Below are 27,272 nucleotides of genomic sequence, written 5' to 3' on the forward strand. Positions count from 1 at the left end.
TACTAATCCCCTCTTGCCTCTCCTCCTTCCCGGACACCTGCCTCATTGAGGGTGGCCTTTTCAAACGCACGTAGCATTGGCCTTCTGCACTCCCACTAAAGTCAAGAATGTTAGGCCAATGCTGCATTCTTTCCCCTCTCTTCACCCTTTACCTATCATGTGTGTAACAATGCCTAGCACAACAGGGCCCTGTTCCTAATTGGGACCTCTAGGTGCTGTGTCATTATCAGGTCATTGCAGGAACCAAGGGTGCTATGAAACCTCAGCTCAAGAGTTTAACTGTGGAACAGCTCTGCCCTCTAATGTATATGAGGATGTAGTGTGCTGAATGAAAGCTGATACACAGCAGTCACCCAGTACAATTATGCATACTTGCTGGTATTGCATGCTGCCTAGACAATCATCATGTTCTGTATTAGTTTTGGGCCCAGTCATGGCCTTATAGGGGTTTGAGCATTGGCCTGCTAAACCCAGGGTTGTGAGTTCAATCCTTGAGGGGGCCACTTAGGAATCTGGGGCAAAATCAGTACTTGGTCCTGCTAGTGAAGGCAGGGGGCTGGATTCGATGACCTTTTAAGGTCCCTTCCAGTTCTAGGAGATAGGATATCTCCATTAATTAATTAATTTATTTATCTGTATGAGGGTCAGGCAACTCAACAGAGCACCACCCAAAAGCTACAGGCCCCAAGGATTCATGCATAAGGAAGGAAAACAGAATTTAATGTAACTGTACAGAAACGAGGCAAGGAATGCAAGGTGTAGGGAATGAGACCAAGCTCTTGCCTCTGAGTGCATATATTTTTCTCTGCACTCATTCAACTCTTGTCTCCTCCATATAACAATGCAGTGTTACTACTGCAATAGAGTTCTATTGTATAAAAAACACGTTTGAAGTGATGATTGCGAAGTCAAGCATGTACAAGTTAGGAAATGCCCAAGCAACCTTAATTCGGCCCCCCTGGACACATGCATTATGATACTCTTTAATTCCATGATCACTTACGATTTTTCCCCCCAAGACCCCTGCCCAATAAAGTGCACAGGATGGATGGTGCTCACTTACTGAATAATCTTTTGTCCTCATCTTTCTATGTACACCCACCTCCCCACCTCCCACCCCCAGCATTATTTATTGCTAAGGTTAAGATTTTGTCATGGTTATTTTTAGTAAAAGTCAGGGACAGGTCACGGGCAACGAACAAAAAATCATAGAAGCCCATGACCTGTCTCTGACTTTTGCTAAAAATAACCAAGACAAAATTTGGGAGAGGGGGAGGGGGAAGGAGAACCGAAACCCAAGCGGGGGGGATGAGAGCCTAGACCCACTGCAGACAGTGGGGTCCAACACACATTGTCAGTGGTGACTGGGAGCTGCAGGGGGCCTCCTCCACCACCTGTAGCAACAGAGAGCTCCAGGGTCCCCCCACCACCCTTGGTAACTCAGAGCTCCAGGGCCCCCATCGGCTGACCACGCTGAGGCTGGAAAATGTTACAAAGGTCTCCAAAAGTCACGTAATCCATGACTTCCGTGACATAATCTTACCCTTATTTATTGTCCGCTCTCCAAAGCCTGCAATAGTTACACAATCATAAGTTTACTCGCTGAAGTATCTGAGTGCTTCACCAACATAAATACATTTATCTTCACAGAGGAGAAACTGGGATGGATTAAGGCCAACATTTTCAATGTTTACTAATGTTGGGAACCCAGCTACAGATGCTTAAGGGCTAATTTTTCAGAGCAGAGCTCCCATTGACTTCCGTTGCAGTAGTAGATTCTTAAGTGGGGCAATCAAGAAATGCGGAAGATAATCAGTGGCCATCTGTGAATGGTTTGGTTGAAGTGAGTTGCCCAGCACCACAGGAATTCTTTAGAGGGGCAGGGACAGAATCCAGTTCTTCAGGACAGCATTAGATTGTCTTTGCCATAAGACCATCTTTCCTCTGCCGGTAATTCTTTACCTCATTCACTACATATCTTCCAACTTCTGAAGCAAATGAGCCCACAATCCTAAGAACAAAAGCCTTATTCATTACGCAGCCTGATTAATTTCCTAAACACCATCTATCCTTTGTACTGATGGAGCTAGGGGGTCCAGTGGAAAATATTTAAATTACATGATTACATACTAGAGGAACAAGGTGGATAAAGTAATATCTTTTATTGCACCAACTTCTCTCACCACAGTAGTTGGTCCAATAAAAGATATTACTTCACCCACCTTGTCTCCCCAATATCCTGGGGCTAACACAGCTACAACAACACTACAAACACAATCACACAATATCATAATCAAGCATATGACCAAGGAAACCAAATAAGGTTGCACAGGCAGCCTTCATTCTGGCATTTCCTAATTTTGGAATGCTTGACTTTGCAACCTTAACATTCTTTTCATGTCATTTTGGGGATGTAATTTTGTATTTTCATAAAAAGCAATCTGAAAAAAACAAATTTTTATCATGTGGAGCCATATTGACTCTCACTTCGGTCATGAGCAGGGCTGAGACATTTAGACTTTTGCCTTTTGAGGTAATGAGTAGAGAAGCACAGCCTAGTAGTCCTGTGTGGATCAGCCACTGGAAGGTGGGGGGCAAGGAAGAGACATTGTACAAGTGGGGTTCACAGTTATTTGCTAGAGAATCAGCAACTCTGGGTTCACTTACAGGTTCTGGGGGTAGGATGTTCTCTCTAGTGGTCAGACTCTGTCGCTGTGCCCCCAACATGTTGACTGTCCCCCTTTTCTTCAGCTCCTGTTCCAGACCTGGTTTTCTACTATTTCAACCCCCATCTCACAGCTTTTGTTGCTTTCAGCCTTCCTCTCTTCCCTCTGCTTCTCATCCTTTTGCACTGTAATCAGGCTGCCTCCCTCAAGCTTTCCGGGTGGCAGTAGGGGGCATTAAGAACATAGAAAGAGGGTCTCCTTGCTCAGTTCCAATACCTGCCACCAGAGCGGTCTCCAGCAGCCAAGAAAAGCCATTGCAAGCTAAATCCTGCTCAGCCACCATGGCCCTGGAATGGAGCAAGATCGGGCATGGGGGATGGCACATATACAGTCCAGTCAGCATGCAGGAGCTATGTGGGGATAGAGCATGCTCAGTGCAGATGGAATCCTCATAAAATGTAGCTGCCAGCCTCCAACATCTCTACTGAGGATGTGCAAACTGTGATTTTTCACAGGTTTGTAACTTGTCCAAATTTGGGTTTTCATGAGAACCACAGGAGGCACACTGACACGAGGGTGACCCCCACCAAATTTCAAGCCCTTTCTCCAAATCACTGAGGTGCCAGAGCTTCTTGTTAAAGCTAAGCATTTAAAATGGGCCAAACAGCATTCTTCTTCACCCTCATTCTTGGCAATAACTGAACATTTTTTGCTGAAACTTGCCAAAAAAATTCAGTCTGAAACCTAGACCCAGAATGAAAAACTTCAACCCAAATGGTTTCACTCTGGCAAAAGTATAAGCAACTGAAAACATGGTCTCATCATTCAAAGTGTTAGGCAGCCTGCAGTATAGAGATTGCTGAGAGAACTACCTATAATGTGTTTAGTAGGGTATGCTTGCTCTTGATTTTGCCCTTCTTACCTGGATCAATACTCGTCTACAGAGACCAGCTTTCACTAGGGATTTTGCAACCCAGCGAGCGGCATATGCTGCTGAGCGATCAGCTTTGGAAGGATCTTTCCCAGAGAAAGCACCTCCACCATGGGCTCCCCAGCCTCCATAGGTATCAACAATGATCTTTCGGCCAGTCAGTCCAGCATCCCCCTGTAGGGCAAACAATTACACGTTGACTTGACAAACCCAGGCTCTGTGTATAAATTAATTCCAACACCACTATGGATTAGTTGCTTGTAATTATGTCAGAAACAAAATAAGCCCAATCAATGGGTTGCTATGCGTCTCTTTCTAGGCCGTTATTTGATGTAGCCTACGTGGGTAAGGTGGAATTTTACGTAGGAAGTGCCACAGTTTGTACTGTAGTAACTCTCGAAGATTCATATGAACACAGCCCGTTTTTGAAAGACACAGTAAAACCTATTCCCTTTGTCATTTCCCGTATCCAGCACGGATCATAATGTTGGAACTGCTGGCCACTGAACATGTTCAGTGACACGTGGTGGGATTATTCACCCTTTCAAGGGAAAAGAGGAGTGGTTTACAGTAAAACTCAACTTCACTAAATAAGGCAAAAGGCTAGTCAGGATTTGCCTTTAGTTATCTAGTGAAATCTGTACACAATTGACTAGATTGTACCTTGTAGGCACTGCCCCAGTGGGAGCTGCACCACTCCAGCACAGGTCATGTGCCATCCAGTGCACAGGGGGGTGCATGAACTTCAACCCCCCGTTTAAGAGGTGAACATAGTTCCCACCTATGTAGCAAGATGCCTGGAGAAAAGGGGGAAGGAACATTGACATTATTTACTCCCCAACCCCTCTGGGGAATTGTTATCACTGTGGGGAGTATCTCGATGGCAGTCCGGTACTCACTTGAATTTGGCCATTTGTTACACCACTTGTATAAGGTAGGGAAGAGGTTTTTTATTTTCTTCTCCCTAGTGCACGCCCATGTAAGGGCCAACCAAAATCTTGCTCAGTGTGGGTAACTGAAACACTGAACTAATTCCAGGTTCTGATGTACGGTGAGGATTAATACATTGTGTCTCAATCTTAAATTGCATAGCCATCCGGATAGCATTAACCATACAAATTACTCTAAGTGCTAAGCATTATAGATATTGTGAAATCAACTCAAGTGCTTAGAGTCAAGAATTTTAGCAAGTAATTTAAGAGCCTGTTTGTTTAACATAATGTTCAACTTTCTGTAATGATTGAAGTATATTTTGTCATTGATAAAGATTCAAGAATCTCTACATATCCACTCTTGATTGGCCAAACAATTATAGGAACAGTTTGGATGCCAGCTTCCTCACATCCTCCTGATGACTGAGTATAAGCAGAAGTGACCACATTTCCTTAAAAATGTAGTTGAGACTTGTATTGTTTCACTAAAACAGTACATTTAATTGTTTTGAGAGAGAACATTTAGAAAGGACATTGCAGAATGTAATATCAGTCTATTTATATTAAAAATCTTTCAAAGTACCATACCTTAGGACCACCTTCTATAAACACTTCACTCGGAAGGAGATGATAGATTGTGTTCTCATCTAGATATTTTGCTGGAATAACTTCTTTGACAACTTTTTCCATTAGTTCTTTCCGCATTTGCTGTAAAGACATATCGGGTGCATGATGTACAGAGATCACCAATGTGTGTACACGGATGGGCTCCACTGCTCCATCGTTTTCCTTGTATTCCATTGTGACCTGAAAATCAGCCATGGAAATTCAAATCAAATATTCCCTGACCAGGAGGGGCATCAAACCCAAATGGATATTTAAAACAACTTCATATTTCCCTCTAATAGCAGAAGGAATAGAATTTGGTGAAATCTGATTAGAAAAAGGACTGGATGCTAGATTATTACTGGTGACGCTGAAAAACGATTGATGGAAATACAGACCTCAAAGAGGCCAAAAATAACCACTATCTAATTAAAATAAAGAAGGACCACTACAGAAGCATATGCTCATCTCTAGTTGGCTACAGAGAAACAAAGTAATTATAATGAAAAACAAGAGCTTGAGATCCCAGCCAACAAGCATTAAGGTCATTCATAGATGGAGCAGGCTAAAGTGCGAAGGGAAAGGAACTTAAAATACTGAAGCTCCAGCTATGGTTAAATTACCCTTTTTGGAAGAAGTTAATTCTAAACATCAAACTGCAGGAGGTGCTGTACACCAGCATTTCACACTGAAGTCAAACCAAGTTGCAAATGCTTAGCGACCTCTTGGAATTTTGCCTACATGTCTGCTTTGCCTTACTTCCACTGCTTCTTCCTAGTTACAGTTTGTAGACTCTAATCATTGGTGATATATGGCAGTGATCAGTGTGACCCGATTCAAATTTAGGGGTAGGTGCTGGAGTTCGTGGCTACTGACTCCTGCCTTATGACAGTGGAATAAGACTTGGGCTGTCGGTTAATCGCAGTTAACTCATGCGATTAACTCAAAAAAATTAATTGCAATTAAAAAAATCAATCGAGTTTAATCGCAGTTTTAACCCCACTGTTAAACAAAAGAATACCAACTGAAATTTATTAACTATTTTTGGATGTTTTTCTACATTTTCAAATATGTTGATTTAAATTACAACACAGAATACAAAGTGTACGGTGCTCACTTTATATTATTATTTTTATTACAAATATTTTCACTGGAAAAATGATAACCAAAGAAATAATATTTTTCAATTAACCTCATACAAGTATTGTAGTGCAATCTCTTTATCATGAAAGAGCAACTTACAAATATAGATTTTTTTGTTACATAACTGCACTCAAAAACAAGACAATGTGAAACTTTAGAGCCTACAAGTCCACTCAGTCCTACTTCTTATTCAGTCAATCGCTAAGACAAACAAGTTTGTTTACATTTACGGGAGATAATGCTGCCGGCTTCTTATTTACAATGTCACCTGAAAGTGAGAACAGGCGTTCGCATGGCACTTTTGTAGCGGGCGGTGTAAGGTATTTACGTGCCAGATATGCTAAACATTTGTATGCTCCTTCATGCTTCGGCTATCATTCCAGAGGACATGCTTCCATGCTGATGATGCTCGTTAAAAAAATAACAGGTTAATAAAATTTTGACTGAACTCCTTGGGGGAGAATAGTATGTCTCTGGCTCCGTTTTACCCACATTCTGCCATATATTTCATATTATAGCAGTCTTGGATGACCCAGCACATGTTGTTCGTTTTAAAAACACTTTCACTGCAGATTCGACAAAACAAAAAGAAGGTACCAATGGGAGATTTCTAAATATAGCTACAGCACTCAACCCAAGGTTTAAGAATCTGAAGTGCCTTCCAAGATCTGAGAGGGACGAGGTGTGGAGCATGCTTTTAGAAGTCTTAAAAGAGCAACGCTCCGATGCAGAAACTACACAACCCAAACCACCAAAAAAAAAAAAATCAACCTTCTGCTGGTGGCATCTGACTCAGATGATGAAAGTGAATTTGCGTTGGTCTGCACTGCTTTGGATCATTATCGAGCAGAACCCATCATCAGCACAGATGCACGTCCTCTGGAATGGTGGTTGAAGCATGAAGGGACATATGAATCTTTAGCATATCTGGCACGTAAATATCTTGCGACGCCGGCTACAACAGTGCCATGAGAACGCCTGTTCTCACTTTCAGGTGACATTGCAAACAAGAAGTGGGAAGCATTATCTCCTGCAAATGTAAGCAAACTTGTTTGTCATAGCGATTGGCTGAATAAGAAGTAGGACTGAGTGGACTTGTAGGCTCTAAAGTTTCACATTGTTTTATTTTTGAATGCAGGGTTTTTTGTACATAATTCTACGTTTGTAAATTCAACTTTCATGATAAAGAGCTTGTAATAAAAAAGAAATATAAAGTGAGCGCTGTACACTTTGTATTCTGTGTTGTAATTGAACTCAATATATTTGAAAATGTAGAAAAGATCCAAAAATATTTAAATAAATGGTATTCTATTATTGTTTAACAGTACGATTATTTGCGCAATTAATCGCAATTAATGTTTTTAATCGCTTGACAGCCCTAAATAAGACATTAGTGAAACCCTGACCTAAGTCAGGTGATTGCTCAGGAAATAAAGACCAGTCTCTTACCAAGATTCCTTTGTCATCTATTACCTGCATCCTTCCCTTACCTGCGGTTTGCATGTATATGAGTGCCTACATGCCAACACTTTCTCATAACAAGAAAGAAACCTGCCAAACCAATTTTTCGATTGATTCAAGTGCTAAAAAGGTCATGTATCCATACGATTTTCTTAACCTTTGACAACAATACATCCCCAGTAATATCCCAAAGTGCAATAGTACAATGCAACTTAACTCACCACCACTGAGCCAGTGAAGTTAAACATAATCCGCCCTCTCCTCCAACAATTCCCCATACTTCCGATTCCCACCCCCATTCAGTTCTCCTCTGCCTTGTGAGAACATATGTACGTTAACTGTCTGACTAGGGAGAAAATGTAACTCTAACCACTCAGTTAGCAAACCCACTCATGACAGTACTGGAAGGCTAAGGGGATGACTAACCAGATATGCAGCCTCTTACTTCTAGGTCATTGCTTCAAATGTAGCCTGTGGCAGCACTGACTAAAAGATCTGGGGGCCTGAGAGAAGTAAGTGGGTTGTCCCAGTCCAGTTGCCTCCCAAAACATGTCCATACCACAAAAAGCACCATCCTAGCTGGTACTAACTGATCATGTTAGTGTCCAAGGAGACAGATATGTTCCTCTCACTCCTTATGTGGGTCCCAAGAGTCATGACTGAGGCACTGGCAGGACAGTGTGGACCAGGCCATCTGTGCAGTGGGTATGAAAATGCCATCTCCTGGCCTGTCTAATCTAATCCATTCAAGCACACAGAATTCATGCCTCTGCCACACCAGCTGTTCCTTCATTTCTTGAAGAACGTGAATCGGGTCTAAAATCAATTGTGCAAGTTAAGGGGCAGAGCCCTTTTAAAATCTGATTTATAATTGCTATTATTTACTAACCTGCGTTTTCCCATCTGGTCTAATCCAGGCCCATGTTCCATTCCTCTCCAGGGCTTTAATCTTTGCATTAAGTTTGTGTGCAAGTAGGATTGTTAGAGGCATGCATTCTTCAGTTTCATCAGTGGCATAACCAAACATCAAACCCTGCATTGAGGCAATAGAAAAGAAAACATAATTCCAAGGCACTTATTTCCATTTTCTGTTCATGGGAAGAGGCATCTGTGACATGGAGTCTGGGTGCAGTGTCACTTGCTTCTTTACACATACACCATCCTTGAAATCAAACAGCCGACCAGTGTAATCCCTTCTTCCAGGAATCTCAGACCAACAGCATTGCCTGGTTCCCAAGAAATAACTCCGTCTCATCAAGAACCCACTCTAATCAGAGACCACGAAAGCTTATGCTCAAATAAATTTGTTAGTCTCTAAGGTGCCACAAGTACTCCTGTTCTTTTTGCGGATACAGACGAACACGGCTGCTACTCTGAAACCAAGAAAAAGAACTAACTCCTGTTGTTTGCACAGCTCCATCCCCCTCCCCCAAAGCTACCTGTACACACAACCATCCATAACCCAAAACACCATAGCATGTCCTTTTAAGAATCAAAATTTGCTCACACTAAGACCTTGAAAGACTAACAGCGCCACCTGATGACACCTGCCATAACAAAAAGTTTAATTGTAGCTTTAGCCTTTAGAGTCATTGGATATGTGTAGGCAGCACTTGTTGAAACCAATACGTGCCAGGTTTTCTTGGCCTTGTTATTAATCATGTACACAATATTTAGTTCAAACCCACATGCTTTAATTATCTACCATGTATACTTGTATAGTTTTTTTTTTTTAATGTATATTGGACTGGGCTCTAAATGTTTAAAATAAAGACACTTTACCTGGTCCCCAGCTCCAATGTCATCTTCACTCTTGCCATGGAAGACAGCATGTTTGATTTCTTCACACTGTTGTTCTAGAGCTACTAGCACTGTACAAGTCTTGTAGTCTAATCCTGGTGAAGAGAAGTGGAAGCGAATGATACCACAATATTCTTCTTTTGTTTGTTTTCAGAAATAAGTCAGCTATAAAAGCGTTACTTCACGGATAGGTCAAAAAAGGTTGGCTGAAGATTTGAGGTATTTGGGTTACAAACACAAAGTGTAGGAATTAACCTTATGCCAGCAGCTTGGCTTTGTCTACCTCCAGTGGGTAGGCCATGTATAAATATTTGCACATTACAGTCCCCAAGCTATTCTGGTCATTTAGGCTAATTAGTAGAAGCTCATGCTTTTCATGAGGTGTCAGATTCTATCCCATAGGTCACGCAACCAGAGACATTGTCCATGTTCTGTTATTGGTGGACAAATGCCAATGCCTAAAGTCATTTAAGTAGGAAAGTTTGAAGACTGTTGTGAAAGGAAGCAGGGCTTTCATTCATTGTCTCTTGTAAAGGGCACTTAATGAAACTAGACAAAAGTATATTTGAGACGAATTCAGGGAAATGCTGACATAGAATAGTCACGTAAGGGATTCACTGCTGCAGGAACCCCTTGTAGCAATTACATTAGTAGGAATACTGAAGAATTCCCTTGTGCATGAACTTTAAGTCTCAAAGTTTACTCAAACTTAAATACAAGGAAGACCAGTTCTCCTGTTTTTATAATAAGCCATTTGCCTGCAGACAAGTCATATTCCATCCCTAACCATCCTGTCATTTGTGCAAGCTCCAACTCCGGTACCTCATTGGAATGGTGGGGGTTCAGCACTTCTAACAAGCAATTTCTGAGTGACATGTCGACTCAAAGCCACATCCAATACACATCCATATTTATATTATCTTTTTTCCTCCTGCAGGATCGGAGTCATCCATGATGTTATTTCACTGAGGACTGTTACGGAGGAATTTGACAGCACATAATCAGAACTGACCATGAACCAGGAAGCAAGTACATAACTCACCTTTTGAAGAGTCATCATAGCCTATCCTCTTGAGGGTCTCTCGCACAATTTGCTGGTAATCCACTACAGCTTTGGAAGTGATCTCTCCACAGAGCAAGATCATCCCCGTTTTGGCCACACATTCTGTAGAGTTGAAATAACATCACAGTAGTATGAAAGTTCTCGCTATGTGTATAGGCTTTTGAAAGAGTATTTGGTCCTAGAAGCAACTGTGTAGTACAGTTTGAGGCTGACTGGACGGAACACGTTGTGGAATTGCTTCAGTAAATAAGTCTTAAGTTTAGCCTAATTTTTAAACCTGTCTTGATACCAATCACAGACTCTTGTCCTTTGCAACAGCGGGGGATGGATCCTCCTGTCTACTCCAGTTGCTTTATACTGTTCTAGCCACCTGAGATTCCCTTAGTGAATTTCCCTGGTGGTGCAAAGCCAGCAAGACAGCTCGTCCTGGCCCTGGACATGGGGAGAGTTCTCAGTAAAGAGGGAGCATCATCAGAATGGCTCTGTACTCCATCAAGTGCCAGTTGCCATGACATCTGGCTGTCCAGCAGACCAAGCAGGCAATTTATAGCACTTTGAAGTGTGACCCTGTGACTGTTCCCTTCCACTTGCCTGTTGCACCCACTTCATGCCTCTTATCTTGGTTTAGACTATAAACTTTGGGGGCAGGAATAGTCTTAGGCCCAGATTTCTAATGGTATTTAGCCATTGCTGCGCAGAATGTTGCAACACCTAGACACTTAGGAGCCAAAATGCCATTGACAGTCTATGGGAATTAGGCTCCCAAGTGCTTAAATCCCTTTTGAAAAGAGGATTTAGGCTCCTAAATCAGTTAGACATTGTAGCGCTGATTGCAGCAACACCTAAGTACCTTTAAAAATCTGGACCTTAGTGTGTACAGTGGCAAGCCCAGCAAGCTCAGATTTTAAGTGAGAATCCTCCCCCCCCCCCCTCCCCCCCCGGCAGGAGCTACTACAATACAGTCTCTCAATTTACAGTACGCACAACAAAGTGGCTGTCCTGAGCTGCAGGCACCTTTGTCTATAGTTAAAACACAATCAAATGAAAGCCAGCAGCTGCTCCTCGCCCTCAAAACAAAAAACCAATCAACCAAAATCATTGAGTCCAAACAATACCTCTGCCCACGGACCATTAATGCTTATTGGGTGTGGGGCTGGATACCACCTATGCTAAATCCAAGGTGGGTCACAACCTGCTATCAGAAATGTCCGAGGCACCCGTGTACTCACACCCTTTGCACTACTGCAATAATAGGTGTACAAAATAAGCCTTGTGAGGTATATGAAAGCTAGTAAGATGCTGATTATTAATATCATTGCAAAATGCATGTGTTAACGTTATATGTGCAATTATGAATTCCCTCAGTATGATGTTACTGGAACATGTTTACAGCCAGACAGCCTAGCCCAGGTGATACACAGGTCTGTCCTAGACAAAGAAATGTGGGTTTACCTTAATTTCCATATTAGCAATACACAGAGCCATCGAGCTAAACCAGTGGGGTTTATTCTGATCCTGAACTGGAGAGACAGAGAATTAACATGGCTCCTACACCTAGGGTGACCAGATAGCAAGTGTGAAAAACCGGGACGGGGGTGGAGCGTAATAGGAGTCTATAGAAGAAAAAGCCCCAAATATCGGGACTGTCCCTATAAAATCAGGACATCTGGTCACCCTACCTGCACCCCAGAGAGACATAGGAGACTGAATTCCCAGGAGGCCTTTCTGACTTGTAAGACTTAGGGCTGGTCTACACTGGGGGGGGGGGGGAATCGATCCAAGATACGCAACTTCAGCTACGCGAATAGCGTAGCTGAAGTCAAAGTATCTTGGATCGAATTACCTGGGGTCCAGACGGCGCGGGATCGACGGCCGCGACTCCCCCGTCGACTGCGCTACCGCCGCTCGCTCTGGTGGAGTTCCGGAGTCGACGGTGAGCACGTTCGGGGATCGATATATCGCGTCTTAACGAGACGCGATATATCGATCCCGGATAAATCGATTGCTACCCGCCGATACGGCGGGTAGTGAAGACGTACCCTAAGACATCCCTTCAGGGATATAAGGAACAGAGAGAGATTCCATCTTTATCCTTTACCTCAGGAGACAAAGAAACCACATGACTTGATCTCTCTGAGTCCTGGCCAGCAAAAGCTGGGAAGGCGACTGTGGATGAGAGAAACTGCCTTGAACAAAGACTGTGTATCTTGCTAGATTAAGTTTTAGACTTTTAGATTCGTATTTTCACTTTTATTTGCTTGTAACCAGCTCTACCTTTATCTTGTTTATTTGGTATCACTTAATCCATGTTCTTTGGTTAATAAACTTGCTTTGCTTTCATTATAAATCATCAGTGCTGTGTAAGTTCAGTAAAGTGTGTGCTTCTAGCAAGCTAGAGTGTTTTACTGTCTCTGTAAAGGCAGCAAACACCACTTTCTCTATGAGGATCTCTGCAGTGGGACAATTTTGGGGTGAATTCAGGGCTGGAAAGATACTAAGGTCAGTCTGCAAGGAGTAATCACTTTGGACAAAACCAGGGTGAAGCTGTGATGGGATACCTGGGGTACACCCTGGAACTGTGGGACCGTGCTCCCTTAACTCTCCAGCCTGGGCTGTCTCTTTCAATGCTTTGTTAGTGACTAGCAGCAAACCTCTTCAGGTGCTGTGGTCACTTAGTTAAAAACATGCAGGGAAATGCCCAGCTAAATTACATGAATGCTCTCTAAGCCACTCACGAACCATACACAGAGAAACACCAGCAAATTCCCCCAGCCTTGCACCCCAGAAATGTACTGTTTTACACTGCTCAAGACCTTCTCTTGAACAACGCAGGTTAATTAATTAGTTTGCCACTTCATCAAAGAATAGTGGATGTGCACCAGCCTTTGTAATCTGAGCAAATTCCCCATGAATTTAGACAAACCCACTGGTAAAGATAAAACATTAAAATAAGTTAACTACAGAAAGACAGATTTTAAGTGAGTATAAGTGGTAGGCATAAAGGTCAAAGACAGTTACCTAAGAAATAAAAAGTAAAATCACAGTCTAAATCCTAAACTCTATTAGACTAAGGAGGATTTGAATCAAACAGCTTTTCCCAGCCCACAGGATGTCGCAAGCAGGTTACATATCTTAATACACAAGCTGAATTTCCTTCTCAGTTTGAAGTCTTTGTCTTCCCATCATTATTGTTGCCTTCAGTGTAGGTGGGGGAGGAGAGAAGTAGTCTCATGATGCCACTGTCCCTTATTTTATACTCTTTATTCACGTCCCAGGAAAGATACTGGCCCAGACATGTCCTGATGGTCCTAGCTGAGTCATAGAGTTGAGCAATCCCCATTGTGTGGTGCTTGCGCAACTGTCTCTTACAGAATTGTAAATCTCTTCTTTACAATTCCCCTGCTGGTCAATGGCTCGTGATGGTCGCATACTGCCCGTTTGGGTGTGGGTCACCTCCTTTGTTGCCACCAGAGAACTAGCAGTGGGCGACTCCCAGACTCAAGGTAGATGGTGACCAAATCCCTTAGTGGCCTGGATGAATCCAAAAACGTCAGAGGTTTTGCACAATTGTATCAGAGGTGTTGTCTACACAGATGTTTCAGACTCCCAAGGAGAGTCTTGTGAACTTCAGTTTCAGACAGTATCTCTTGGATTCTCTGGGAAGCCTTAGCTGTCTAGAGGTTTACAGATTAGCAGCACACTCCAGTGATTCTCATCTCCGATTTCTGATTAAATGGATGCCTAAAATGATTTTGATTCAAGTGAGATTTTGCTGCACTTGAACTTAGAAAAAAATAGTAGAATAGCTATTCCATCTCCTGAGCTATCCTCCTTCAATCTGTGGCAGCATCTTCAGTCTGGATTTACTGCTACCACCGTGTCATCAGTACTTTGATGAAGCAGATGTCCGTCTCAGATTAAGGTGGTGCTGGAAGACAATTTCAGAGCCCATTTGCAAAAAGAATTGGTTCATGAAACTTCATGGAAAGTGAAATTGAGGCCTTCAAAACTACATTTTCACCCAGTAACTTTTCACCTATATAGCTAGCTTTAACAGATTTGTAAAATGAAATTAATAGCTGTGTAACAGAGATGTTAAGATTAACTTGTGTACATATATTGCTTTGAGATCCTCCACAGATTCATAGAGTTTAAGGCCAGAAGAGACCATTAGATCATTTAGTCTGACCTCCTGTATATCACAGACCATTACATTTCACTCCATTATCCCTACACTGAGCCCAGTAACTTGTGTTTGGCTAAGGCATATCTTCCAGAAAGGCACCCAGTCTTGATTTGAAGACATCAAGAGATGGAGAATCCAACACTGCCCTTCGTAGTTTGTTCTCATGGTTAATTACCCTCTCTGTTAAAGCACTGTGCCTTATTTCTAATTTGAATTTGTCTGGCTTCAGCTTTCAGCTACTGGGTCTTGTTATGCCTCTCTTTTCTAGATTAAAGAGCCCCTGAGTACCTGGGATTTTCTCCCTATGAAGGTACTTATATACTGTAATCAAGTCATATCTCAATCTTATTTCTGATGAGCAAAATAGATAGAGTTCCTTAAGTCTGTTCGGCATTTTCTCCAGTCCTCAGTTCACTTTGTGGCTTCTCTGCACCCTCTCCAATTTTGCAATATCCTTTTTAATTTGTTGACACCAGAACTGGATGCAGAATTCTCACATTGGTCTCACAAATGCTGTATACGGAGGTAAAATCAACTCCCAACTGAGTACTCTCCTGTTTATACCACTGCATTAGCCCCTTTTGTCACAGCATCACACTCGGGGCTCCTGTTGAGTTGCTTGTCCACTATGACCCCTGCATTCTTTTCAAAGTCACTGATGTCCAAGATACAGTCCCTCTTCTACAGGTATGGCCTGCATTCCTTCTTCTTAGATATATATCCTGGCATTTGTCTGTATTAAAACAAATTATGTTTGAGTGGGCCCAGCTTACCAAGGGATCCAGATCAATCTATATGACTACCCTGGCCTCCTCATTATTTACCGCTTGGTCAGTCTTCGTGTTACCTACAAATTTAATCGGCAGTGATTTTATACTTACTTCTAGATCACTGATTCAAAGTTTAAATATCCTCACGTCTAGAATAGATGCAGAACCCCACAAGAAACAAACCCATTCACAAACTCCTCTTTGACAACTACTTTGAGATATGTCAGTTAGCCAGTTTTTAATCCACATCATGTATGCTCTATTGATACTGTATAATGCTAACACTGAATCAGAATATCATGCAGCACTATGTCAAATGTCTGATAAAAAAAACCCACTACATTTATTACATCCACAAAGTTACCTTTATCAACCAAACTTGTAATCTCAAAGAATAAAACAAGACTCATTTTCCATAAAACCACATTGACTAGCACTAATTATACTGCTATCCTTTAATTGTTCACTGATTCCTGTATCAGCTTTTCCATTATTTTCCCCAGGATTGATGTCAGGGTAATCAACCAGGGACACCTTGGAACATCCTGCTTGCCCTTTTTGAATACTGGCACATCAGTACTCTTCCAGTCTTCTGGAATTTCCTTGGTATTCCAAGATTTATTAAGAATTAACACAATCAAGCCAGGGATCTCCTCATCCAATTCTTTTAGGACTTGTAGGTGCAAGTTATCGGGGCCTGCTGATTTTAAAATATTTATCCCTAGCAGATGTTGTCTAATGTCATCCTCAGTTACTAACAGACTGGAAAATACTTCATCATCCTCATGTGATACAAGTATATCATCATGGTTCTTTACAAAAAAAACCCAGAAATATTTATTGAACACATTCCCCCCCTCCCCAATATACTTCAACTCTTTATTGTCCTTAGTCCTGCCAGCTTTGGATTTTTCTCTGGTGTCTTTAGCTTCCTTTATCAAATTTCTACACTTCAGAACTTCTATTTTATATCCAGTGCTATTTCCTCCTTCTCCATTTGGTATATATTCCTTTTTTAATTTCTAACTATTGCTTTCACTTAACACTGAACCCATTTGGGCTTTTAGCCAAAGTTGTCTTCTTTCTTGATTATGGACTCGTGGCTTTTTGGCCATCTAATAAATAAATCTTTGAATGTAAAGCTATGCAAATGTAGAGTATTATTTATTTTACTCTTTTAAATTTATTTTTTCTTAATCAGAAAAAAGTACTTACCACAAGCAACCTTAGCATCTGGATCAACTCTGATATGGGCATCAAGGACAGCATCGCTGATCTGATCACACATTTTATCTAGGCAAAAAGTAATATATTATTTAGTTGTTCCCTGTAATAAATATTTTTAAAACATAATACAAACATGATCTCCAGAAGTATGCCAGGTACTAAGAGCATCAGGTAGGCACCACAAAGAAGGAGATGCACAAACAGAATTTCCTTCCCAATGGAAATTAGAGTTCTAGTTTTTAAGTACCTGCCTAGATGCAAGTTTGGCAACCAAATACACAGAAATGGATTTATGCCTTTACTTTTTCCTCCCCCTCCAGTCCACAACAGCAGACACATCCCTGCCATCTTCCAGTACCTTAGGCGCCCCAAGTTATAATGAGTCACCAGGAGGGGAAATAGCCTTCTGTTAAAATGGTCTGAAAACTTAGTTTCAGGGAAAAACTCCACAGCCACTGAAAAAGGTATTGAATCAAATGGTAGCTAATCTTTGGGACAAGGACTATATTTTACTTTGTACAGTGTCTAATACTCTAGGATACCCAATGCTTACTGGAGATTAACTTTTAAGCATTATCACTGTACAAATAATCTGGACAAAAAGGTGAGCTGTAACTAGATCAGAACTAGAAGAAAATGTTAAAGAAAAATACTATAATAGATTGTTTATAAATATGTAATTTATTAGAGCAGTGCATTGAGCCTATGGAAAGACAGATTAGATCCAAAAATCTGTACTGTGTGTCAGCAGAGACCTGAGCCAATTAAGTTTGTTGAAAATTTTATTTTCAAACTTCCATTTCATGTGAAAAACAATTCCTCTCTTTTCAGAGCTCTTCTAAGGCAAGCAAATGTGGAATTTGAAGAGAAGATAAACAGGCTGTGATGTGATTATAGACAGGTGTTGAGGTAAGCAGGACTTAATATTCATAAGATAAAATTATTTTCTTCCTGTCTTCATCTGCAAACGGGGCAGCGATTTAAGGACATTAATTTCAACCAGAGAGTTTACGTGCCCCTAATATTTGGAGCAAAGCTAACAACTATGCACAGCAACAGTATTTTTTTCTGTGACAGTGAAGCAGTGACTTAAGATTCAGAGGGTGAGCCCAACCTACACCAGGGACTTAAAGTCAGCAAGCATTTGGACTGAGTACCATGCAAACAAAGAAGTATGTATTTATGCTGAAAAAAATCACAACTTGACATTTTAAAGTTACTTCCGGCTTTACTTGAATTACTAGAAACATAGGGCCAGATTTTTTTAAAGTATTTAGGTCCCTAAGCATGCAGATAGATGAGCAGTGGGGTTTCTCCAAAGCACCTAGGCACCCAAAGTCCTATTGATGCTTCTGAAAAATCTCATTGGGAACCTACCTGCATCTTTAAGCATTTAAATATCTTTTAAAATCTGGGCCTTAATGTTTATCACCATTACTCAAGTTCAAATTAAGAACAGACCAAAATGAAAAGGAAGAGCACCAAGAATCTGTGAGCCACATAAATATAGTGACGCTTTGGTGTATAATTTTTATGTCAGCACTCACAGGCTTGTTATGTTGGTGCATATGAGGTACAAGTACATTTCAGTCCGGTGAACAATAGTTCTGTGGTTGAGTGAACATATTCTGTAGCTGCAACAGGAAAGTGAATTTCAGCGTTTTGATCTTTTCATATTTGTTTTCCATGAATGATCTTGTGCTAGTGCTTTACCAATGCAAATACTCATGAAAATCAAGTAAGTGTGACTGACTATTGATCAAAGGCTAATTATTTTCCTTTGCTAGTCAGTTGTAAAACTTACAATTTGCTGTTTCCTGCAAGGAAGTGCGCGGGCGTGGACTTCTGTACCTGTTCAGAGTCTTATTCAGACTCCATGCTAGCGTACTTACTTGTAGGATCAGAACCTTTGTCAGTTACGTAAGTCAATCAGCCAGGGTGAGCTGGCGGACAAGAGTTAATCGCTAAGCAGTTAATGAAGATATGACCAATGTTCGAAAATGTTGTTATCTGACATCAATATGTGAAGGTGAAATTCACTCAATGAATTATTTGCCTCTAATCTGAAGAGATGAAAGAATGTTTTCTAGCTAGCAGCAGACTTTGTTCTTTCAGGATGTTAGCTATCCTAAGATGCATTCTACATTGCTATGGAATTAAACAAGACAGACAGCAAGGCCACCAAAACCTCATCTTCTCCTCTCTTTAGGCAAGAGGAGAGGAGCCAAGAGAGAAAGCAGACTGTAGGGAGCAGTGTTTCATGGCTTTCTCCCCACTAGAAGTCTCCATAAACCATGTGCTTTTGTAGCTGTTCCAGCTACTTGCATGTACTGCACACCAAAAACAGCACCTGCCACATAAAGGTGCCACCCTCCAGTGGTTTCCAGGGCTCCCTTTTCCAGGCTAGAGCCCTGTGTGGCATTATTTTTTAAATCCCGCTCCCATCCTGCCCCGCAATACCCACTCCCACCTGACCCCACATTATATCTTGCATTTTTATCCCGCTCCCATCTGTAAAACCCTTAGATCCCACAAATCCCACAAGAGAGACAGATTCCCCCGTGCTATTAAAAAAAAAGTCAGTTAATATATTAATGGAATTCAGACACAATTTTTACAACAAAAGGAATAAAACAAATCTTGCTTAAACCATGTAGAAAATACTTTAAACCCTGTTATAATAGACATCAAATCTCTTTCTAGCCCTCACTTAAACTTAAGTATTAAAAACCTTCACTACAAAAAAGGAACACTTGCTTTACATTGCTGAAATGCTATTTATGACAAACTGTCAAGAAATGTAGTGTTTTCCCACAAATTACCGCAGTCTGTTTTGCCCACCCAATCCTGCCCGCAACAAAGTACATTCTACCCTGCCTTACATTTTGTTAGAAAAGGCAGCAGACATCGTTCATGGTATTATCACAGCCTTAGCTTTGAGTTTTCTCATCCAAGTGTTTAAAAATATAATGCTGCTTTACTGCCAATCTAAGGGACCGAGGCTCCTGTTAAAGACTCAGACTGCCTCGATAAACAGTAGGAGCCTCTCTCCCCTTAATGAGTCAAGCTCACTTAAGAAGGCTTCCAAATAAATCTGGGGGGGGGGGGAAGCTGTGTGAAAAGCAGTTGAACTTAATAAACAGCAAGTATTGACAACATTTTGCCCTTCAACTGGAGCCCTACTAAGAGGTTAGGATTAGCCTATATGGCTCAAGGCAAGTACAGACTAGTCTTAAGGGGATCAGCATGAGGCATTCAGTAAGAGAGTGTCTGAAATACAGCTCCAATGGGCATTGCTGCTCATCACCAGTGCACTGAATAATTCAGAAGTCCTGGGGCACTGGGCAATTGCTGAAGGTATTGCTAAACTGTGAAATTCAGTAACTTCTAGTCTTCTAAGAACACCACATAGAAAATGCTTTTTTCCCCTGGTAAGTCTTGAAAATGAGATTCTATTCAATTTTGATCAAACCTATATTAATTATACTGAATGCTAAACAAAAAGAAGACAAACTTTTCCCAACAGAGAAAATTTGTTCTGAATGGCTAAATATACACCGTGGCTGGTTCTTGTTTCTCTCTGCTTGGTCAGAAAGCCAAACCAGATCAAGTTGCAGAACATGTTCTTCCATGCATCTAGCTGATAAAAGGAAAGACTTGACATTTTTACTTACCAGAATGTCCTTCTGCAACAGACTCTGAGGTAAAGAGAAATATCTTCTCTTTTTTTGAAGTGTTGCTTGACATGGTTTAGTATCTTTAGAGAGTCTGTAGGCAAGGAAAATCTGCAGCAAACTAGATTTCAGAGGAAACACAGAGAGAAAGTTGTGGGGAAAAGGTTAACTTATCTACGCAAATAGCTGATGTAATTGTTTCTGTGTGGTCACTAGTCAGAAGTTCAATAGATTTAGATTGCTCCTAGAGGAAGATACAGAGAACTGCTTCTGACAACGAGGAGGGGATTTTCAAAAGCCTTTTGTGTTTGACAAGTTTCAGAGTAACAGCCGTGTTAGTCTGTATCCGCAAAAAGAAGAACAGGAGTACTTGTGGCACCTTAGAGACTAACAAATTTATTAGAGCATAAGCTTTCGTGGACTACAGCCCACTTCTTCGGATGCATATAGAATGGAACATATAATGAGGAGATATATATACACACATACAGAGAGCATAAACAGGTGGGAGTTGTCTTACCAACTCTGAGAGGCCAATTAATTAAGAGAAAAAAAAAAAAAAAAAACTTTTGAAGTGATAATCAAGCTAGCCGAGTACAGACAGTGTGATAAGAAGTGTGAGAGTACTTACAAGGGGAGATAGTCAACGTTTGTAATGGCTCAGCCATTCCCAGTCCTTATTCAAACCGGAGTTGATTGTGTCTAGTTTGCATATCAATTCTAGCTCTGCAGTCTCTCTTTGGAGTCTGTTTTTGAAGTTTTTCTGTTGTAATATAGCCACCCGCAGGTCTGTCACTGAATGACCAGACAGGTTAAAGTGTTCTCCCACTGGTTTTTGAGTATTTTGATTCCTGATGTCAGATTTGTGTCCATTAATTCTTTTGCGTAGAGACTGTCTGGTTTGGCCAATGTACATGGCAGAGGGGCATTGCTGGCACATGATGGCATATATCACATTGGTAGATGTGCAGGTGAACGAGCCCCTGATGGTATGGCTGATGTGATTAGGTCCTATGATGATGTCACTTGAATAGATATGTGGACAGAGTTGGCATCGGGGTTTGTTACAAGGATAGGTTCCTGGGTTAGTGGTTTTGTTCAGTGATGTGTGGTTGCTGGTGAGTATTTGCTTTAGGTTGGGGGGTTGTCTGTAAGCGAGGACAGGTCTGTCTCCCAAGATCTGTGAGAGTAAAGGATCATCTTTCAGGATAGGTTGTAGATCTCTGATGATGCGCTGGAGAGGTTTTAGTTGGGGGCTGAAGGTGACAGCTAGTGGTGTTCTGTTATTTTCTTTGTTGGGCCTGTCTTGTAGGAGGTGACTTCTGGGTACTCGCCTGGCTCTGTCAATCTGTTTTTTCACTTCAGCAGGTGGGTATTGTAGTTTTAAGAATGCTTGATAGAGATCTTGTAGGTGCTTGTCTCTATCCGAGGGATTGGAGCAAATGCGGTTATATCTTAGAGCTTGGCTGTAGACAATGGATCGTGTGGTGTGTCCTGGATGGAAGCTGGAGGCATGTAGGTAAGTGTAGCGGTCAGTAGGTTTCCGGTATAGGGTGGTATTGATGTGACCATCGCTTATTAGCACAGTAGTGTCCAGGAAATGGACCGCTTGTGTGGATTGATCTAGGCTGAGGTTGATGGTGGGATGGAAATTATTAAAATCATGGTGAAATTCCTCAAGGGCTTCTTTTCCATGGGTCCAGATGATGAAGATGTCATCAATGTAGCGCAAGTAGAGTAGGGGCGTTAGGGGACGAGAGCTAAGGAAGCGTTGTTCTAAGTCAGCCATAAAAATGTTGGCATATTGTGGGGCCATGCGGGTACCCATAGCAGTGCCGCTGACTTGAAGGTATATATTGTCCCCAAATGTGAAATAGTTGTGGGTGAGGACAAAATCACAAAGTTCAGCCACCAGGTTAGCTGTGACATTATCAGGGATACTGTTCCTGATAGCTTGTAATCCATCTTTGTGTGGAATATTGGTGTAGAGGGCTTCTACGTCCATAGTGGCCAGGATGGTGTTTTCTGGAAGATCACCGATGGATTGTAGTTTCCTCAGGAAGTCAGTGGTGTCTCGAAGATAGCTGGGAGTGCTGGTAGCGTAGGGTCTTAGGACAGAGTCTACATAACCAGACAAGCCTGATGTTAGGGTGCCAATGCCTGAGATGATGGGGCGTCCAGGATATCCAGGTTTATGGATCTTGGGTAGCAAATAGAATACCCCTGGTCGGGGTTCTAGGCATGTGTCTGTACGGATTTGTTCCTGTGCTTTGTCAGGGAGTTTTTTTAGCAGATGGTTAGTTTCTTTAGGTAATCCTCAGTGGGATCAGAGGATAATGGCCTGTAGAATGTGGTGTTAGAGAGCTGTCTAGCAGCCTCCTGGTCATATTCCAATTTATTCATGATGACGACAGCACCTCCTTTGTCAGCCTTTTTGATTATGATGTCAGGGTTGTTTCTGAGGCTGTAGATGGCGTTGTGTTCAGCATGGCTGAGGTTATGTGGCAAGTGATGTTGCTTTTCCACAATTTCAGCCTTTGCACGTCGACGGAAGCAATCTATGTAGAAATCCAGTCTGTTGTTTCGTCCGTCCGGAGGAGTCCATGCAGAATCCTTTTCTTTGTAGTGCTGGTAGGGAGGATTCTGTGGGTTAGTATGCTGTTCAGAGGTATGTTGGAAATATTCTTTGAGTCGGAGACGTCGAAAGTAGGATTCTAGGTCACCGCAGAACTGTATCATATTCATGGGTCTGGAGGGACAAAAGGAGAGGCCCCGAGATAGGACAGACTCTTCTGCTGGGCTAAGAGTATAGCTGGAAAGATTAACAATATTGCTGGGTGGGTTAAGGGAACTACTGTTGTGGCTGCTTGTGGCATGTAGCAGTTTAGATAGTTTAGTGTCCTTTTTCCTTTGTAGAGAGGCAAAGTTTGTCTTGTAAATGGCTTGTCTAGTTTTTGTAAAGTCTATCCATGAGGAAGTTTGTGTGGAAGGTTGGTTTCTTATGAGAGTATCCAGTTCTGAGAGCTCATTCTTAATCTTTCCCTGTTTGCTGTATAGGATGCTGATCAGGTGGTTTCGCAGTTTCTTTGAGAGTGTGTGACACAGTCTCTCAGCATAGTCTGTGTGATATGTAGATTGTAATGGATTTTTTACCTTTAGTCCTTTTGGTATGATGTCCATCTGCTTGCATTTGGAAAGGAAGATGATGTCTGTCTGTATCTGTACGAGTTTTTTCATGAGGTTGATGGATTTCCATTCCATACGGCTAAATGCAGTGCCTTGCATAATGACAAGTTTCAGAGTAACAGCCGTGTTAGTCTGTATCCGCAAAAAGAAGAACAGGAGTACTTGTGGCACCTTAGAGACTAACAAATTTATTAGAGCATAAGCTTTCGTGGACTACAGCCCACTTCTTCGGATGCATATAGAATGGAACATATAATGAGGAGATATATATACACACATACAGAGAGCATAAACAGGTGGGAGTTGTCTTACCAACTCTGAGAGGCCAATTAATTAAGAGAAAAAAAAAAAAAAACTTTTGAAGTGATAATCAAGCTAGCCGAGTACAGACAGTGTGATAAGAAGTGTGAGAGTACTTACAAGGGGAGATAGTCAACGTTTGTAATGGCTCAGCCATTCCCAGTCCTTATTCAAACCGGAGTTGATTGTGTCTAGTTTGCATATCAATTCTAGCTCTGCAGTCTCTCTTTGGAGTCTGTTTTTGAAGTTTTTCTGTTGTAATATAGCCACCCGCAGGTCTGTCACTGATGCTCTCTTCTCCCACTGACTTCAATGGGAGTTTCAGCAATAACTTCAATAGGAACAGAGTCAGGCCAGTGCCGGGTGCTTTGCACATCCCTATCTCAACTTTAGGTCCTATTCTTTCCTCTAAAATGGGCACAAGTGATATTAAGTGAAACATTTGGAGATTGTAAAGAGGCAGCATGCAGATTTTTTTTGTCATGTAAGCATGAGGGGAAAATAGACTTTTCTCTTTGAGCAGTATAGTGTCCAAACATTGTATTTTACTTCAATAATGAATTTTATAGAACAATATTCTATATTTGGGAGGAAAAAAAACAACCTTTAAAAATTATAAACAGTTTTATTCTTTTTCTAATAACCTACAGATGGTAAGTGATGACCCTCTTACCAGTATTGTATTTGAGTCACTGGCTGAGTGAGAAATGAGAATTAAAAGGTGACAATATACAAGGTTATTTTGGGGTCACTGGGAAAGACAACTGGCTGAGTATCAGCAATCCCTCAACAATGGGACTGTGACAAAGTGGGGATTCTCCCTTGTTATGTTGTATGTGAGCCTATATAAGTCTTACTGTTAAGCCTATGTGAGTTTTACTGTTTTGCATGAATACTGTGTGTGCCTCAGTTTCCCTGGGTGTTGCACCAATGCCTAGGTGGTGGGATAAGGGTGTGTGACTGTAGCTGAGACCCTCGGGGGCAGGTAAGGCTGCTCAGCTACCTGCACATAGGCTATGGCTGGTGCCCTTTGTAACTTGAGACCCAGGAGGGGGATGCGACCAGGTGACACTTTGCCTGGGAAGTGAAACAAAGACCAGGCGGAGCAATGGGGGTGTCTAAGGTCAGGTTACTGGAAGCTGGGCAGTCTGCTTGCGGGGGGGACTGGAACGGGGAGTCCAGGGTGTCTGGCCTGGGATTCCCCCAAGATGGACTTGGCTGAAAGTCACTGATTTCTGGGCTAAGAAGTTCTGTTCTACACTGTGTTCCTGTCGACTAATAAACCTTCTGTTTTATGCTGGCTGAGAGTCACTGTTGACTACAGAGTTGGGGTGCAGGGCCCTCTGGCTTTCCCAGCAGCCCCATCTGGGTGGACTCGCTGCGGGAAGCACACAGTGTGGAAGGGGATGCTGAATGCTCCAAAGTCAGACCCAGGAAGGGTGAAGCTGTGTAAGCTTCCTGCCCTGGTGACAGTCTGCTCAGAGAGAGGAGGCGGTTACCCCAGAGTCCTGACTGGCTTCATACAGAGCAGTTCCAGAACATCAGACCTCTGACTCCGTGACAGAGACTAAAAGCGATGCCCTGCCTCAGAGGTTCTTAAACTTGTTGATGTTTAGGCCACGTCTGAAGAGGTGTCTGGTAGATCATCTCCCCTCCCATTCTGACCCTGCAGACCGAGACCACCACCTTCCTTCCTACTTCCAATCCTACAATACCCCTATAGCAATGTCAGCAATTGTTTATATAGACAAATACTATTTGGAAAGCATAGCCTTAAAGATAATTAAGGTGACTGAATAAGCTCAGTCCTTTATGAAATGGTGACTGTACTTTGGCTAATTTCATTATGTGTATTGCCGTAACACCTGCAGGACCCAACAGGGATGAAGACCCCATTATGCTAGGTGATGTGCACATGGAATAAGAGCTTAGAGATAAGATTTTCAAGAATTACAACTGACTTTTGGTGCCCCAATTTTTGGGTGCTCTGCCTGAGACACTTTAAAGGGGCCTGCTTTAGACAGCAGGTGCTCACTGCCTGAAACACAAGCCTCTAAGGTGTCTCAAGTAGAGCACCCACAAATGGAGGCACCAAAAATTACTCTGAAAATCTTGGTCTATTATTGGAGTTATCAGGGGAGTACACACAAATGAGGAAGGACAAACAGTGAACGGATTGCTCCTTAAAATACTAACCCATCGCAGCACACCAGTTGCCTAGCCATTGTCAAGTATTTCATATACATCGCTGCAGAGCTGACCTGAGGAATTTTCACCTTCCCACTCCCATCAGTTCTGTCTCAGGCTAGGTCGTCATTGCAGAGTTAACTCTGGTTATCTACACTTCAGTTAACTCCTCAAGTTAACCTAGCTCAGGTGAGGGCAGAACAACACTTAAGCTGCACAGAGTGATGGGATTAGCAGCTCACTAGTTGTGCTAGCTCAAGCTGTTGCTTGTACCTGAGTCAAGCCAATTCTGGGCAGCCGTGACCATGAGATGGTCGAGTTCAGGGTCCTGACAAAAGAAGAAAGGAGAGCAGCAGAATACGGACCCTGCGTTTCAGAAAAGCAGACGTTGACTCCCTCAGGGAACTGATGGGCAGGATCCCCTGGGAGGCTAATATGAGGGGGAAAGGAGTCCAGGAGAGCTGGCTGTATTTTAAAGAAGCCTTATTGAGGGCACAGGAACAAACCATCCTGATTTGAAGAAAGAACAGCAAGTATGGCAGGCGACTAGCTTGGCTTAACAGAGACATATTCGGTGAGCTTAAACACAACAAGGAAACTTACAGGAAGTGGAAACTTGGACAGATGACGAGGGAGGCATATAAAATTATTGCTCCAGCATGCAGGGGTATAATCAGGAAGGCCAAAGCACAACTGAAGTTGCAGCTAGCAAGGGATGTTAAGAGTAACAAGAAGGGTTTCTACAGGTATGTTAGCAACAAGGTCAGGGAAAGTGTGGGCTCCTTACTGAATGGGGGAGGCAACCTAGAGACAGATGATGTGGAAAAAGCTGAAGTACTCAATGCTTTTTTTGCCTCAGTCTTCACAGACAAGGTCAGCTCCCACACCGCTGCACTGGGAAGCACAGTATGGGGAGCAGGTGTCCAGCCCTCAGTGGTGAAAGAATGGGTTAAAGACTATTTAGAAAAGCTGGACATGCACAAGTTCATAGATTGGATGTAATGCATCCGAGGGTGCAGAGAGAGTTGGCTGATGTGATTGCAGAGCCACTGACCATTATCTTTGAAAACTTCTGGCGATCCAGGGAGGTCCCAGATGATTGGAAAAAGGCAAATGTAGTGCCCATCTTTAAAAAAGGGA

The 27,272-nt window shown here is 42.1% G+C and overlaps 1 protein-coding gene across 2 annotated transcripts in view; it reads right to left on the minus strand.

The window, feature by feature from the left end:
* Positions 1-20,662, minus strand: part of LOC128839866 (S-adenosylmethionine synthase-like) — a 30,798-nt gene extending 10,136 nt beyond the window's left edge. Inside the window, exons 1-7 of one of the 2 annotated variants that reach the window (XM_054033217.1) lie at positions 20,460-20,662; positions 16,774-16,851; positions 10,582-10,704; positions 9,522-9,634; positions 8,629-8,772; positions 5,118-5,237; positions 3,589-3,771 (exon numbers count right to left, since the gene is read on the minus strand). In XM_054033217.1, the coding sequence (XP_053889192.1) occupies positions 3,589-3,771; positions 5,118-5,237; positions 8,629-8,772; positions 9,522-9,634; positions 10,582-10,704; positions 16,774-16,851; positions 20,460-20,532 (834 nt within the window). In that variant the 5' untranslated portion in view covers positions 20,533-20,662. Of the gene's footprint in view, positions 1-3,588; positions 3,772-5,117; positions 5,337-8,628; positions 8,773-9,521; positions 9,635-10,581; positions 10,705-16,773; positions 16,852-20,459 lie in introns of both variants that reach the window. The other variant, XM_054033216.1, reaches the window with a different exon arrangement.
* Between the last annotated feature and the right edge of the window lie 6,610 nt (positions 20,663-27,272).

The sequence above is a fragment of the Malaclemys terrapin genome, chromosome 6, assembly GCF_027887155.1.
Source record: "Malaclemys terrapin pileata isolate rMalTer1 chromosome 6, rMalTer1.hap1, whole genome shotgun sequence".
Classification (NCBI taxonomy): domain Eukaryota; kingdom Metazoa; phylum Chordata; order Testudines; family Emydidae; genus Malaclemys; species Malaclemys terrapin.